Below are 14629 nucleotides of genomic sequence, written 5' to 3' on the forward strand. Positions count from 1 at the left end.
GCAGCCCCCATTTGACCTAGTCATTTACCAAACCTTACCAAAACAAGGCATGCTCAGTGGGACATTTGTCTCATTGTCTGTCAGGAGACACAACAAAGTGAGCATTTACAGAGCAGCCTCCAGCATCAGGCTCCTTAGAGAAGGCTTCGAAACCAGGGTTTCTTCAGGTTGCTGCCAGAACTGTAGGGAAGGACAGCCTCTTCTCATCCAAGAAGGCAGGCTCAGAAAAGCAAAGAAAATTTGTCTGAGAGCACACAGCTAACTCACAGCACTAAATTTCCAGACATTAAGTCTGTGAAAGCCAGTACTCACTGAGTGTCTACTTTGAGCCTGGGCAAGCTTCCTAACCTATTCCATAGACCAACAAAAGGAGAAACCAAGACACAAGGAGGTGGAGAAGCTCCTTGAGGTCACAGGTGATGTGTGGATCTTTGTGCCTTGTACCTCAGGAACAGCTGAACATGCAGATTGGTTGTAGATACCCCTGTCCTACTCCCAGAAGTGGCTAGGGAACTTTGTGCAAGCATAGAATAGGATGAAAGGTAACCACAAAGGCAGACCTCAGCTCAAAGTCAAGATATTTTTTAGAGCAGATGGACCAAGCTGATGGAGGTGTTGGGGTTCACTCATGACGGTGTCTCTGAGCTGGGTTTTGCAGATGGGATCTGAGATAACCTGCGATACCTCCATTTTCCACTTCATGCACACCTGTAATACTGCCTGTGGCTGTTGGCCTGCCCATTTCTCTGCCATGGTGGAATCTGGCCTCTTCTCCCAGTTGGAAGAACTGGAGACCTCATTGCTAGCCCAGAACTGAGAACATCAGAGACAAGGCATCAAGAGGGAGAAGGAGACAGAGACATTGGGTATCATACAGGGGGATGGCTGTTAGGTCATGAACCAGCTGAACTATAGCAGAGGCTAGTTAACAGGAGCCAGGACAAGGCCAACCAAGGGCATCCCAGGTCCCAACTAGGACCTTGATCAGCTCAAGCCAGCTCAGGACCACGGAGAGCTCCATAGGCACCTCAGTCACCCCAGTGACACCTACCTGTCAAGTGTTTAGCTGTGCCCTAGAGTATGAATCTGATCACAACCTCCAGAGGGTACTAGCTAGACTCAAGCTGAGCCTGACTCTGAGGTCATGGCTGGATCATTGTGATGGCTAATTTTGGGTGTTACCCTAACAGGATTAAGAAACACCTGGCCATGCATGACTTCCAAGTGTCTAAAGGCTGTCTCTGGAGGAAACAGGTGAGGGGGAAAGGTCTGCCATCAGCATGGAGAAGACACTATTCAATAGAATGGGGGCCTGGAGCAAGCAAAAAGGCAGTGAGAATTCCTCTCTCCCAGGATTGGGGCACTACTGCCCTTGGACACCAGAACTCTAGATTCTGGCTTGGAGATTGCAGCGCTTACTCCAGCAGCTCTTAAACTCTCCGGCTTTCAGCTTTGGACTTGCAATCATTCCAGGTTTCCCTTGTCCTGAGGTCCTTAGGCTTGGAATTGACTGCACAGCTGCCCACTGGAGTGTCTGTGGCAGAGGCCCGTCATTGCACTGATGAACCTCCAAAATCACGTGAGCCAATTCTCCCAATAAATCCGCTGTCTCTCTCCCTCTTATTGATTTATCCATCTGTCTGAAGGACCCTGACTCACAGACATGGGCTCTGGCTTATCAGATTTCTTCTTCCTGTCTCCTTCCAATAAGAGCCCAGGAAAAGGGCATAGGAGGGGAGGGAGCTGTAGAAGAGGGAGAGAAAGACTTTCCACTGTCTTATTGACACCTTGGCTTGACCTCAGTCTCCTAAGCCCAGGAAGTAGCTCATCTCCACTTTTTTACCAACTGCCAGAAGGCCCAGTCCCAGGGGCAGGATGCAGCTGGTAGGGTGGCTCTCTTGGGGCATGGTGCCATTCCTCAGCTCACACCTGTCTCTGCAGGCTAAGGCTTTGCCTGGCTTCCACAGCAGAGCCCCAAACTCTGCTTCTTGTTGCTTTAAGATAGGATAGCACCTGCTATTCCCCCAAATGCAGTCTATCTGCCAGGTTGGGGACAAATCACAGGTTAAGAAGAGCTAGGATGGATAGAGCAATTGCACGTGCTAGGCCCTTTGTGTGGATTTCTATCCAACTCCAATGAGACAGTAAAGCTACAGAGAAGCAGATGAACATGCCCAAGGCTAATCACATTACCAAACAGAGCTGGGGTTTGGATTGGGTCATCTACACCTGTGTGAGTGACAGTGAACACCCAAGAATGATCCTGAAAGCCCCTAAAGAATAGTTGGTGAATTTTCCTGGCTGTGGGATAAGCCTTGGCAGAAGGGCTCAATGGGCTTTGTCCTCAGGGAGCCACCTGCCTGGACCTCAAGGGCTCAGCTCTCAAGAGGTCAGGTAGAAATTGGTTCTCAGGCCGTTCCGGGGATCCCGGATTCTCAAAGGGGCTCAAGCCGGGTACACCCTGGGAAACAAGGTAGGAGTAGGGCAGTGTCCAACAACTCCTCCTACAGCCTCCCCTTCTGGCAGTTGTGTGACAGTGGCCTGCCTTCCCCATATCTGGAGCTCTTATCTGAGAAAAGTGAGAGCAAGGAGCGTTCAGATATGCTACTGGGAGCCCCAGCCCAGGTCACTTCCCAGCCTCATGTGGACAATGATGCAGAGTGACTGCTATCCAAAGCTAGTCCATTTCCCATCTTTGCCACCCTTGTCAGCCACCCATCTGTCCACAGCTCTCCCTATACCACCTTAGAATCAATTTGTGGTGGTATGGCACATGTGATGGTCAGAGGACAACTTGAGGGGTTGGTTCTCCTACCATGTGGATTCCAGTGATTGAACCCAGGTCATCAGGCTTAGTGGCAAGCTCCTTTACCTTCTGAACCATCTTGCCAGTCTGATCTACACTCCTGGCTATGGCCTTGAGCCCTGCATGATCTAGCTAGGTCCTACTTTCATTTTTCCTCAGTTCACTGACCCCAGCAAGCCCAAAGCTGGTGGTGTGATTCTCAGTTTGAAGCCAAAAGATGGCCAGGAGCCCAAGGTCAGCAAGAAGAGAAGGGAGGCTCTGACATTTTGTTCCCTCTAGACCCCCTTCCCATTGGATAGTGTCCTCCCCAATAAGGGAGATGCTCCTTCTTCCTTTAGCCTTCCCTCTCCCTTTCCATCATCTCCAGAAAAACTCTAGATGTTCAGAGGTAGTGCATGGCCAGCTCTCCAGGTGTTTCTTAATCCAGTGATTCAGTCATTTGACCTGTCAGGTCCCTTCTCAGGGAGCCTGTCTGGCCACCCAGTGAATCTGTGCCTATACCCATCTGTCCTTCTGCTTTGTTACTTCTCTGGTCAGAACTCTATCCTGCACAACTTTGTTTGAATCACCCCAGACCGTCAGGGTTTGTTTCTGAGAGTCCTCACAGCTCAGTCAGGTATCAGCACATAGAGATATAGGCTAAAGTGACTTTGGCTGGCTGCCCGCTGTGTGTTCTCTGGGTGGACTGTGTCATCCTACTTGGGTTCAATTTGGCAGATGGAAAGGGCTCAAGAGAACTTTCCTACTGGCTGAAATGCCACTGTTGGCCCTTCAGAATTGAGTATAGTGTTGACCTGTTGTGTTTGACAGTGTACAAGTTAGTTCATTCCTCTGGCTACAGTTTCTTCTTGTACACAACGGGGGAGACACCTGCTTTGTGTTAAGATTGTGTGAGGCTGTGCACATAGCATGCTCAGAGCAGTAGCTGGGTGAGACATCACACCTCAGTGAAGCTTGGTAACAGGCAGAAACATCTAGCAGGACCCAGTGTTACCTGGTCCACCTGTACTGTTGAGGCAGGTTGACCTGGGATCTGCAGTCATTTCTAGCCATGACTCACTGTCGTGGTGTTTTGGGGAAAGTCTTGTCATCCTTCCAAGTCTGATTCTCCATCTGTAAAAACCATGGTCATGGTGACCTCTTGAAAGGCTGAGAGACTTAATTGAGGCCTGGAGGGCAAATGCTTGTTTATCTCATTGCACATATATGCTGCTTTAGTCCAAAAAATGTATTTGAGGCAGCAAAGATTAAAAAAAAAAAAAAAAAAAAGAGTTGGACCATGGAACACATGAAGCTGTGAATGTAAAACTTCAACAAAATATGGTCTTGAGTATTCTCTGGGTAGACTGTCATCCCACTTGGGTTCAGCTTGGCAAATGGAAGGGACTCCATGTTCAGTTCTATAATTCCCAGCAGCAAACTTGACTTCTGTTAGGTGGCCTCATGAGGTCAAACTGACCTGGCTACTCTGGGTCTCTCAGGTCAAGGTGCAGGAATGTCCAGGCCACCCTGGAGAGCCCGCACCCACACCCACCCAAGAAACCCTACGTAAAGCCCGTCTCCTGCTCAGTCCTTTGCTGTTTCTTGGCCGCAACAGAGGCAGCCACCTTCTGTGTCTTTCCCAATAAATCTCCTGTGTGAGGTTTGTGTGAAGGGTGACTTTGTGGTATTCCTAGACTCCTTTCTGTCAGGATATCTTCCCCTCAAAGCTGTAACACTCACATTGATGCCGAGACTTGGATAGGCTCTGCTGCTGCCTGTACTTCCCTTTGAGGTTTGAGCCACACTAGGACCCTACCCCTCATCTCAGGTGCACCACCAACAGACTTGACTTCCAGCTCACTGATCTCTCAGACCCCATCCACCAGTGGCAATTAGGTAAGCCTCCCTGAGTCCAAGGAAATGACCCTTGAGCATCTAGCACCCCTCTGGTACTCTTGAAGACAGAGGTACTCCCAGCCACTGTCTTTAGGCTATAGCTGGCCCTCTTTACCTGACCCTATCCCTCTACCCTTGGAGCTGCAATCATGCAGTTTCCTTAGGCCCAGATGGAGCATTGCGCCCCTTCCTGCCCTCTTTTTCCACCTTCCCTTTGGGGATGCCCTTAATCCCACAGCTCCTCTAAGTCCTTATGGATTTTGTGACTTTGTTCCTCAAGCCTTTCCTGTGGATAAGATCCCCCCCTCCTAGAGCTTGGTTTTCATCCTCGCCTTCTGGCTTCCATGAAATCCCTGGTACCAAGCGCTGAGTCTGTCCCTGACTCCTTTTGAGTACAGTGATGAATAGTGAATGTGGCAGGCATTTCTGTAAGTTCAAGGCCACCCTGAATCTGTCTAAAAGAGACTGAATTTGTCTAAAAGAGAAACAGAACTCACACCTTTAATCCTAGCACTTGGGATCAGATGCCTTTAATCACAGCACTAAGGAGTAATATGCTGGGCAGAGAGAGGAATATAAGGTGGCAAGAGGCATTCAGTCTAAAGATTCCTAGAGATAAAATTGCCCCTTTAGTCTGAGGATTCAGTAGAGTAAGAACTAGTGGCTGGCTGCTCTGCTTCTCTGATCTTTCATCATTAACCCCTATATCTGACTCCAGGCTTTTTTGTTTGTTTGTTTGTTTGTTTGTTTTGAGACAGGGTTTCTCTGTAATAGTCTTGATTGTTCTGGCCTCAAACTCACTGAGATCCACCTGCCTCTGCCTCTGCCTCTCGAGTGCACCACCACCACCTGGCTGGGGTTTTTATTTTTAAGACCAATTAGAATTCGAGCTATACCTTTGAACCACTTATGTCTCCCTCTGGTCCCAGTACTCAGGGTGGACCAGAGTACTACACCAGGCTATACAGGCGATAGTGACATTTTTTTTCTTCCCTTCCTCATCCATGGGAATGTTGTCTTTCATATCCTCTCATTACCCCTTGGGATGCCTTTTAGAAAACCCCAGCCTCTCCACCTGGCACCTGACCTCATATTTATTCGTTTTTGCAATAAAATTTGGCCTCAATATCTTTTAGATAACCAATCCAAATGGATGCCTACAGCATCCTAGATCCCAATATTATCTGGTACCTTGACAAATACTGCAAGCCATAGGGAAATGGAAAGAGATTTCCCCATTCCCAGTGTTGAAGCTTTCCCTTGTATACCCTCCAAGCCCTGTTTGTTTTTGTCTGTGCCCCCTCCCTCCCACTGTGTAAAGGTCCTGTCTTAAGTTATTGTTGGTGGATCTGTAAGCTTGTTCCAAAGTGGGAGCAGGAAGCAGGAGGTGGAGGTGGAGAAAGCGAAGGTGTAGGTCTAGCTGTGGCATGCACCCACTCCCCGATGGCTGGTGCTTCTCTTAGCCTTCCTGCAGCATCTATCCTCTGTCTATAGCCAGGGGTCAGAAATTTTCTGTCTCTAAACCTTTGTTCTCGGCTTACTGGATTCAGTTTTACAGGGATTCAGGTGTCTTTTAAGTATGACATTGGACTGTTTTGTGTTGTCCCATTTCAATTAAAAGTTGTATTTGGAGTTGGCAGTGTGGCTCCCCCTCCTCTAGACCCAAGCATGCTTGTTTAAAGGTTTCTTCCAAAATCTCTGTCTGTGTCAGACCAGCCACCTCATTATGTGACAGAGAAAAGAGAGCAAAACAAAATAAAGGGACAGATTCTTTCTAGTGGGTACTTATGCTTTTTGCTTCTCTGGACTGGGTTATGAATGTACTGTGCAGAAATGAGCTCCCCCCCTTTAGGATGTCAACCTCCTCCATCAAACCAATGAGGTGACCCCATCTCTGCTCAGGCATAGCTGATATTTAGCTGAGGTCAGGCTCCACCCTGTCTTTCCTGTCTGTGCAGCTCCCACTTTTGCACCTGAGGTTGCAAGCATTTCCACTGGAGACAGAAGCACACCTGTGTCTCTAGTACAGGCCTTTGCCTGCCTGTCAGGACTAGCAGCTGGACTATTCCTTGCTTGTTTGCTCAGGGACCCTCCTAAGGTGATGCCTCTGTGGCCGGCTCCCACTATCCTGCCACCATGTAACCCTGAGCAGGTGTCCTGGTCATAAGAGATGGTTATTGGACTCTAGATTGAGCATGCTGTGGCTTATGACCACATAGCTAAGAGAAGACCCTGCTAGAGGCTTCCAGCCTCGAGTATTTGAAGATTTGGAAACTTACTGCACACCCGCTGTGTGCTGGAAACTCCATGCCCAGGTCCCAGATAGGAAGACAGTGTCAGAATGCTGAGGAGCTTCTAAGGACCAAGAGTGTATCTTTCTGTTCTATCCTGCTGCCTTCAGGAAATGCGAGGACAGTAGAGTGGGTGCAGATGACCTGGGAAAAGAACCAAAACCATGAGAACAAGCCACAGAAAGGAATGTTTTGCTTTTCCTGAGTTACCGGAGTTTGGTCACAGGCCTTGCATGCTCAAGCAACTACTAATGAGCTACATCCTCTGCCCTGACAGGAATGTTTTTAAGGGAAGACCCAAGATGCTAAAGTCCAAGCCCCTCCTTGCTTAACCTTATCCACAGTCTAATGCTTGGAATAAATACAGGCTCTGCTAGGGGTATGGGAAGCATGTGTGCTTAACATGCTGGAGGCCATGGGTTGCACTCCCAGCACCAAACCCCTCCAAAATAACATCAAATCCAAATAAAATGTGGAGTTCAGTTAATAGTGGCATGTTGGTGTCTGTTTCCTCTTTGCAACAAATCTAACATCACAAATTGCAGAATAATAGTAGAGAGATAGTGTGGTGCTGGTGGTACACACTTGGGAGGCAGAGGCAGGTGAATCTCTGTGATTTAGAGGACAGCATGGTCTTCCAGGACAGCCAAGGCAACACAATGAAACCCTGTCTTGAAAAATACAAAACAAAAATACACACACATATACACACGTACATATAAATGTGTGTGGTGTGTGTGTGTATATATATATGCATATATATATATATTCATGAGACATTCAAGGGCCATTGTCCTATCTTTGAAATGTATCTGGTAAAATACAGATATTCCAATATTAAAGGTTTATTTTAATTGTGGGGAAGAGAGATAGACAAATATCTCTATCCACAGCCAGAAGCTAATTGAGAAATTAAATGGTATCAATGAATAGCAAGTGGTTAGGTCCCATATCATTTATGAGTACAGTGATTCATTTAGCAAAACAAAGGAAAAAGAGAGGCTAGGAGTGTTTTGTGGAATTTAAAAGGAAATGGGAGATCTAGTTCTATAAACATGAAAATCTTTTAAATTCATCATTGATTGAAGAAAACAACTGGTTTGGACTTAGTGTGTACCATGGTAAGATTTGTGAGTGATACTAAACCAGGAAGGAAGGAATTGACTCTAATTGTTCATGCCTAGAAACCAGTCTGTTTATTTTTGGTTTTCCAGAATGATGTTGTGTGTTAAGTTTCATCCTTTGCTTTGTTTTGTGTTTGAGACAAAAATCTCAATACTGACTGGCCTGGAACTCAAAAGACATCTGTCCACTTCTGCTTCCTGAGTGCATGTCTGGCTGTTTGCTTGTTTGTTTGAGACAGAGTCTCACTGTGTAGCTCTGCCTGTCCTGAAACTCAAAATGTTGATCAGCTGACCTCAAATCTACAGAGAACTACCTGCCTCTGACTCCTGAGTGCTGGAATTTAAGGCATCGGCCACCATACCTGGTTTTTTTTTTTTTTTTTTTTTTTTTTTTTTTTTTTTGAGTCAGGGTCCAGTTATGGTTTTTTTTTTTTTTGAGTCAGGGTCCAGTAGCCCTGGCTTTCCTATACTGGGTTTAAAGGTGTGCACTAGCACACCTAGCATGACTTCACTTTAAAAATGTTAAGATTGCTGGCACCTAGTGGCTCACTCCTGTACTAGAAGAGGCTGAGGAAGAGGATTGCCTCATTCAAAGCTGGGCCAAGCAGTGGTGGCACCTTTAATCTGGCACTTGGGAGGCAGAGGCAGGTGGGTCTCAGTGAGTTTGAGGGTAACCTGCTCTACAGAGTAAGTTCCAGGACAGTCAGGGTAGTTACACAGAGAAGCCCTGCCTTGAAAAACCAATTAAAAAAAAATTTAAGTCCAAACTGGACCACAGTTTCTTTGAGATTTGTGGCATTGAGGTTGGAATGTGAAATGAACCTTAAAAGAATAAGTGTTAAAAAGAATTAAAAAGCAGAGAAAGTGAGTGCAACAGATAGCCCTCCTCCATAGGGCTTCCCTCCCCTCCCCCTGGCCTAACAGCCTAACGGATCAGGGTTAGGACAGCGCATGCGGAGGAAATAGAGGCTCCCTGGCCATCTAAATAAGGACCGGTTTTGGTTTTGTTTGTTTGTTTTCATTTTTTAATTGAGCTATACATTTTCCCCCAGTCCCTGTTTCCCCACCCTTCCACCCTCCTCCTGTCCCCTCATGCTCCCAGTTTACTCAGGAGATCTTGTCTTTTTCCCCTTCCTAGGTGGATCCATGTCTCTCTTAGGGTCCTCTTTGTTGCCTAAGTTCTCTGGGATTGTAGTCTGGTTGTCCTTTGCTTTATGTCTGATACCCACTTATGAGTGAGTGCAAATTATATCTGTCTGGGTCTGGGTTACCTTACTCAGGATGGCTTTTTCTAGTTGCATCCAGGGCCTGTCTTCTGTGACCTCTAACTCCTGAAGGAGGGAGTGGACCTCAGAATGTCTCGAATAGTAGCCTAAACAATAAAAAGGATTAGTTGCTCTGCCTTAGGGTCTCTGTGATCTTACGTCCATTTTTTTTTTTTTTAAGCTGTAAATATGTACTTTTGTTTGTTTTTAGACAGGATTTCTCTGTGTAACAATTCTAGCTGTCCTGGAACTTGCTCTGTTGCTCTGTATACCAGGTTGGTCTCGAACTCTCAGAAATCTGCCTGGCACTGCCACAAAGAGTACTGTGATTAAAGGCATGTGTGCCACCACTGCCTGGCCTGTATTATTTTTTTAATCCATATAGGAATCAAGTATGAAAAACACTCATGACTTTTTTTGTTTAATTTAAACCAGTGGTTCTCAACCTTCCTAATGTTTGACCCTTTAATACAGTTCCTCATGTTGTGGTGACCCCCCCAACCACACAATTACTTTTGTTACTACTTCGTTACGGTAATTTTGATACTGATATGAATTGTAATGTAAATATGTGTTTTCCAATGGTGTTAGATGACCTTTGTGAAGTGGGTTGTGACCCACAGGTTGAGAATCTCTTATTTAAACAATACTAACTAAGTTAGGAGAGCCCTTGTGATATTTTGTTTATGATCTAACATATAAATCTTGCTTGAAGATCAGAACGCAGAGCTAAGCCACTAGTCAGCCATAAAGGTCGGGCAGCAGTGGCCACACTTTTAACCCCAGCACTTGGGAGTCAGAGGTAGATGGATCTCTGAGTTCAAGGCCACAGGAGAGTGAATTGATCTAATCACACCTTTAATTCCAGCATTTGGGATGACACTCCTTTAATCCCAGCACTGGAGTGCTGTCTTAGTGCAATCTGAGGTTTGGTGGAGAGCATGCAGTCTGTAGTCACACTGAGGGCAGGATCACCCCCTTCAGTCTTAGTGTTGGTAGAGGTAAGAACTCTCTAGTGGCTTGGTTGCTTTGTTTTTCTGATCTTCAGCTTGAACCCCCATATCTTTCTCTAAGTTGTTATGCGTGCTACAAGCCCTCTCATAATTTATTATATAGAAATTTGGGGTTAAGTCCCTGAAATCTAGGATAGGAAACAACAGAACAAGAAAATTTAAAAGAATTCAGCAGGCGATTGAGTTGGGTTGTTTCTACTTCTGTTAACCTCTGTTACCATGAGTGAGAGGCTTAAAGCTAAAATAAAGCAGAACATTAAAGAAAATAAACCATCTTGGAGGCCTGGTATTGCCTCCTTAGTATAAACAAACACATAAACAAATAAATAAGGATTGCCAGGTGGTGGTGGTGTGACCTTATTTCTTACCTTGATGAGGTGGTCCTCACTTCTCAAAATGAAATTCCCTAAACTCCTAGTCTGTCAGCATTTTTCTGTGAAAATGTCCTGAAAGGGTTTGTTGGTTCCTGCATACACTCTCTCTCACACACACCAAAGAATAAAAATAAAAAGAGAAGGAAAAAATATAAAAGTAACAGTAGCCTAGGGCAGTGTGTCAACAAGCCCTTGAGTAGCTGGGCAGCTGCTCCATACCCACCCTTTCCCCTTGGAGCCTGCCACCCTCTAGGACAGCATTTTCCCCCTGGCTGCATTTTGCTCCAGGAGCCAAGCCTAGCCTTGGTGAGAGGAGCCATCTATAGAGAAATGTGATAGGGTCTTGGTAAAGACAGTCAACTTTGTGTGTATGTTTCTGTGTGACAGGGTTTCTCTACATAGCCCTGGCTGTCCTGAAACTTACTATGTAGACCAGGCTGGCCTCCAGCCCACAGAGATCTACCTGCCTCTGCTTCCCAAGTATTGAGATTAAAGGTGTGGTCACCACGCCTGGGTCAAGGAACTTTTGAGGTTAGAAGGTGAAGTGACAGTGCAAGGGCAGGGCATTCTCACAGGTGACTGCAGCTAGGACTCCTCTTCAAGTTTCCTTCCTAGGACAAGAGCCTCGGGCTGCCCTGACTTGTTGCTCTTTCCCGTTTCTGCAGGATGAAGATGAGACGCTACAAGCTCTTTCTCATGTTCTGTATGGCTGGCCTGTGCCTCATCTCTTTCCTGCACTTCTTTAAGACCTTATCCTATGTCACCTTCCCCAGAGAACTGGCCTCCCTCAGTCCTAACCTTGTATCCAGCTTCTTCTGGAACAATGCCCCTGTCACTCCCCAGGCCAGTCCAGAGCCAGTTGGCTCCGACCTGTTGCGCACCCCACTCTACTCCCACTCTCCCTTGCTCCAGCCCTTGTCCCCCAGCAAAGCCACTGAGGAATTGCACCGGATGGACTTTGTATTATCTGAAGACACCACCGAGTACTTTGTGCGCACCAAAGCCGGTGGTGTTTGCTTCAAACCAGGTACCAAAATGCTGGAGAAACCTTCAGGGCGCAGAGAAGAGAAGCCGGAAGTGGCTGAGGGCTCCTCAGCCCGGGGCCCTGCTCGGAGGCCCATGCGGCACGTATTGAGTACACCAGAGCGCCTGGGTAGCCGGGGTACTAGGCGCAAGTGGGTTGAGTGTGTATGCTTGCCCGGCTGGCACGGACCCAGCTGCGGGGTGCCCACCGTGGTGCAGTATTCCAACCTGCCCACCAAGGAGCGCCTGGTGCCCAGGGAGGTACCGAGGCGGGTTATCAATGCCATCAACATCAACCATGAGTTTGACCTGCTGGACGTGCGTTTCCACGAGCTGGGTGATGTGGTGGATGCTTTCGTGGTGTGCGAGTCAAACTTCACCGCCTATGGGGAGCCACGGCCTCTCAAATTCCGAGAGATGCTGACCAATGGCACCTTCGAGTACATCCGCCACAAGGTGCTCTATGTCTTCCTGGACCACTTCCCACCTGGTGGTCGGCAGGATGGCTGGATTGCAGACGACTACTTGCGCACCTTCCTCACCCAGGATGGTGTCTCCCGCCTACGCAACCTGCGGCCTGATGATGTCTTCATCATTGATGATGCAGACGAGATCCCTGCGCGTGATGGTGTGCTGTTTCTCAAGCTCTATGATGGCTGGACGGAGCCCTTTGCCTTCCATATGCGCAAGTCCCTGTACGGTTTCTTCTGGAAGCAACCGGGCACACTGGAGGTAGTGTCGGGCTGCACCGTGGACATGTTGCAGGCTGTGTATGGACTGGATGGCATCCGCCTACGCCGTCGCCAATACTACACCATGCCCAACTTTCGACAGTATGAGAACCGCACAGGCCACATCCTAGTACAGTGGTCCCTTGGCAGCCCCCTGCACTTTGCGGGCTGGCATTGCTCCTGGTGCTTCACACCCGAGGGCATCTACTTCAAGCTTGTGTCGGCTCAGAATGGCGACTTCCCACGCTGGGGTGACTATGAGGACAAGAGAGACCTCAATTACATCCGCAGCTTGATTCGCACTGGGGGCTGGTTTGACGGCACGCAGCAGGAGTACCCTCCTGCAGACCCCAGTGAGCACATGTATGCGCCCAAATACCTGCTCAAGAACTATAACCAATTCCGCTACCTGTTGGACAACCCCTACCGGGAGCCAAAGAGCACTGCGGAGGGTGGTCCCCGGACCCTGGGCTCTGAGGGAAGGTCACCTTCTGCCAGGGGCAGGTTAGATACAGTGGAGGGCTAAGTAAGGCTGGGCAGGCTGGGGTGATGGACACCCCAGTGTTATCTTTGGCCTCCTTGCGTCCCTGGAGGCTCCTGAGAGAGCCAGGAGTCCTTGTAAGTGGTTCTCTCTGCTCAAGCCCTCTGGAATTAAGGGTTAGGCCTTTTAGCCCAAAACAGAAAAGAAAAAGTAATCTTTTCCAGTAGAGAAGAGCAAGCCCAGACATCCGTGCAGCATTTTGTCTGTGTTCTGTGGGCAAGAGGTGTCCTTGGAGAGCATAAGGTAGTTTTCTGTGATTGTGAGGGCTGTGGAATTTCAGTCTAGTTGGGAGAAGCCGGCTTTTGACTTTCTGAATTATTGACCTACAATGGAAAAGGGGGTATGCCATGCCAGGAGTTCCCAGAATACTGTAAATAAATGCATTTGGATCCAGAAACAAGAAGAGCAGCTTAGTAGGAAGGGACCAAAAAAAAAAAAAAAGTATCTACTATCTACTCTTGATCTTGGCCAAAAAGCTAGGGAAGCAATGGAAATGGCACCCAGGAGAAAGAACTTTGGAGCTTCCTCAGAGATACTGGACCTAAGGAATGAGGTCACTATTGGCTAGGAAGGTGGAGCCAGGGGCTGTCAGGGTCAGAGCCATGCCTCTGTAAGCAGGCATGCCGGGGCCTGAGGAACTTCCCTCTGGGTTTCTAATCTAGCCTTGATGGCTTCTTCACTTTTCCTATTGCTATTTCATGGGATGCCAGCTCAGCTACTTGCAAAGGATTCTAGGAGTCCAGTTCTCAGGGTGAGACAGGAGCTGGAGACTGTGGACAGCCAGTGTAGTATGTGGGACAGGGAAGGGATGCTAACATAAAGCCTCTATGTCTCTCCCCATCTCTGCTGGCATCTGTTCCCATTCTACCACCATCCGAGGTGTAATCTTTCCTGTCCTCCTCTCCCCACCCTGCTAAGGACAGGATAGGGCCAGGAAAGGGCCACAAGGTTTTCTGGGATCCAAGAAAGGACTTCAAAGGTCAGTGATATGTCAACCCATTTCTTTTCATTTGCCTTGTGGGGACACAGGATGTATTTGTTGATGATTCTGAGATGTAAAAGCCCCTCAGCAAACAGCAGTCAAGTAAGACCAGCTTGTTTCTAATTAAGTAGTCTAGGGGCAGATGGTCCAGAGCCTGTAAGACAAGTGTTCTTAGCCTCACACACAGCTTCCAGGTCTGGATAGAGTGGTTGTACCCACTCACATGGTAAGATAAGGAAGTATGAACTCTTTCCTATGAAGGGCAGGAGTCAGGTATGTTGCTTCTGGTAGTATCTTACTGGTCAGGACTTAGCTGCATGGCTACAAGTAGTTGCAAGGATAACTGGGAAATATAGTTTTGAGCAGGGCTGCTATGTGCCTGCCTCAGTTTGAAAGTTCTGTATTAGCAGCAGCATCTTTGTGGGAGGGGTGCAAGTGTTTGCTCAACATGGGACTCTGCTCTCTCCCTGCCTGCCCCATGGTTGAGGTACAGTACGGACTTACAGGCATATGGAAAGAGTGGGGGCCTCTCCCTGAGGTCCCTGATATTCCCTTGATGCAATACACAGGACTATCTGTGGAATGGTCCATGTTTGTGCGT

At 47.7% G+C, this 14629-nt stretch overlaps 1 protein-coding gene across 3 annotated transcripts in view; it reads left to right on the plus strand.

Annotated features, from left to right (window-relative positions):
• Mgat3 (beta-1,4-mannosyl-glycoprotein 4-beta-N-acetylglucosaminyltransferase) overlaps window positions 1-13478 on the plus strand; it is a 33052-nt gene extending 19574 nt beyond the window's left edge. Inside the window, exons 1-2 of one of the 3 annotated variants that reach the window (XM_051189406.1) lie at window positions 1520-1579; window positions 11417-13478. In XM_051189406.1, coding sequence (XP_051045363.1) covers window positions 11418-13031 — 1614 coding nt within the window. In that variant the 5' untranslated portion in view covers window positions 1520-1579; window position 11417 and the 3' untranslated portion in view covers window positions 13032-13478. Of the gene's footprint in view, window positions 1-1519; window positions 1580-11416 lie in introns of those variants that run through there. The other 2 variants (XM_051189405.1, XM_051189404.1) reach the window with 2 other exon arrangements.
• The last annotated feature ends 1151 nt before the right edge of the window (window positions 13479-14629 follow it).

The sequence above is a fragment of the Phodopus roborovskii genome, unplaced genomic scaffold (genome assembly GCF_943737965.1).
Source record: "Phodopus roborovskii unplaced genomic scaffold, PHOROB, whole genome shotgun sequence".
In the NCBI taxonomy this organism is placed as follows: Eukaryota; Metazoa; Chordata; class Mammalia; order Rodentia; family Cricetidae; genus Phodopus; species Phodopus roborovskii.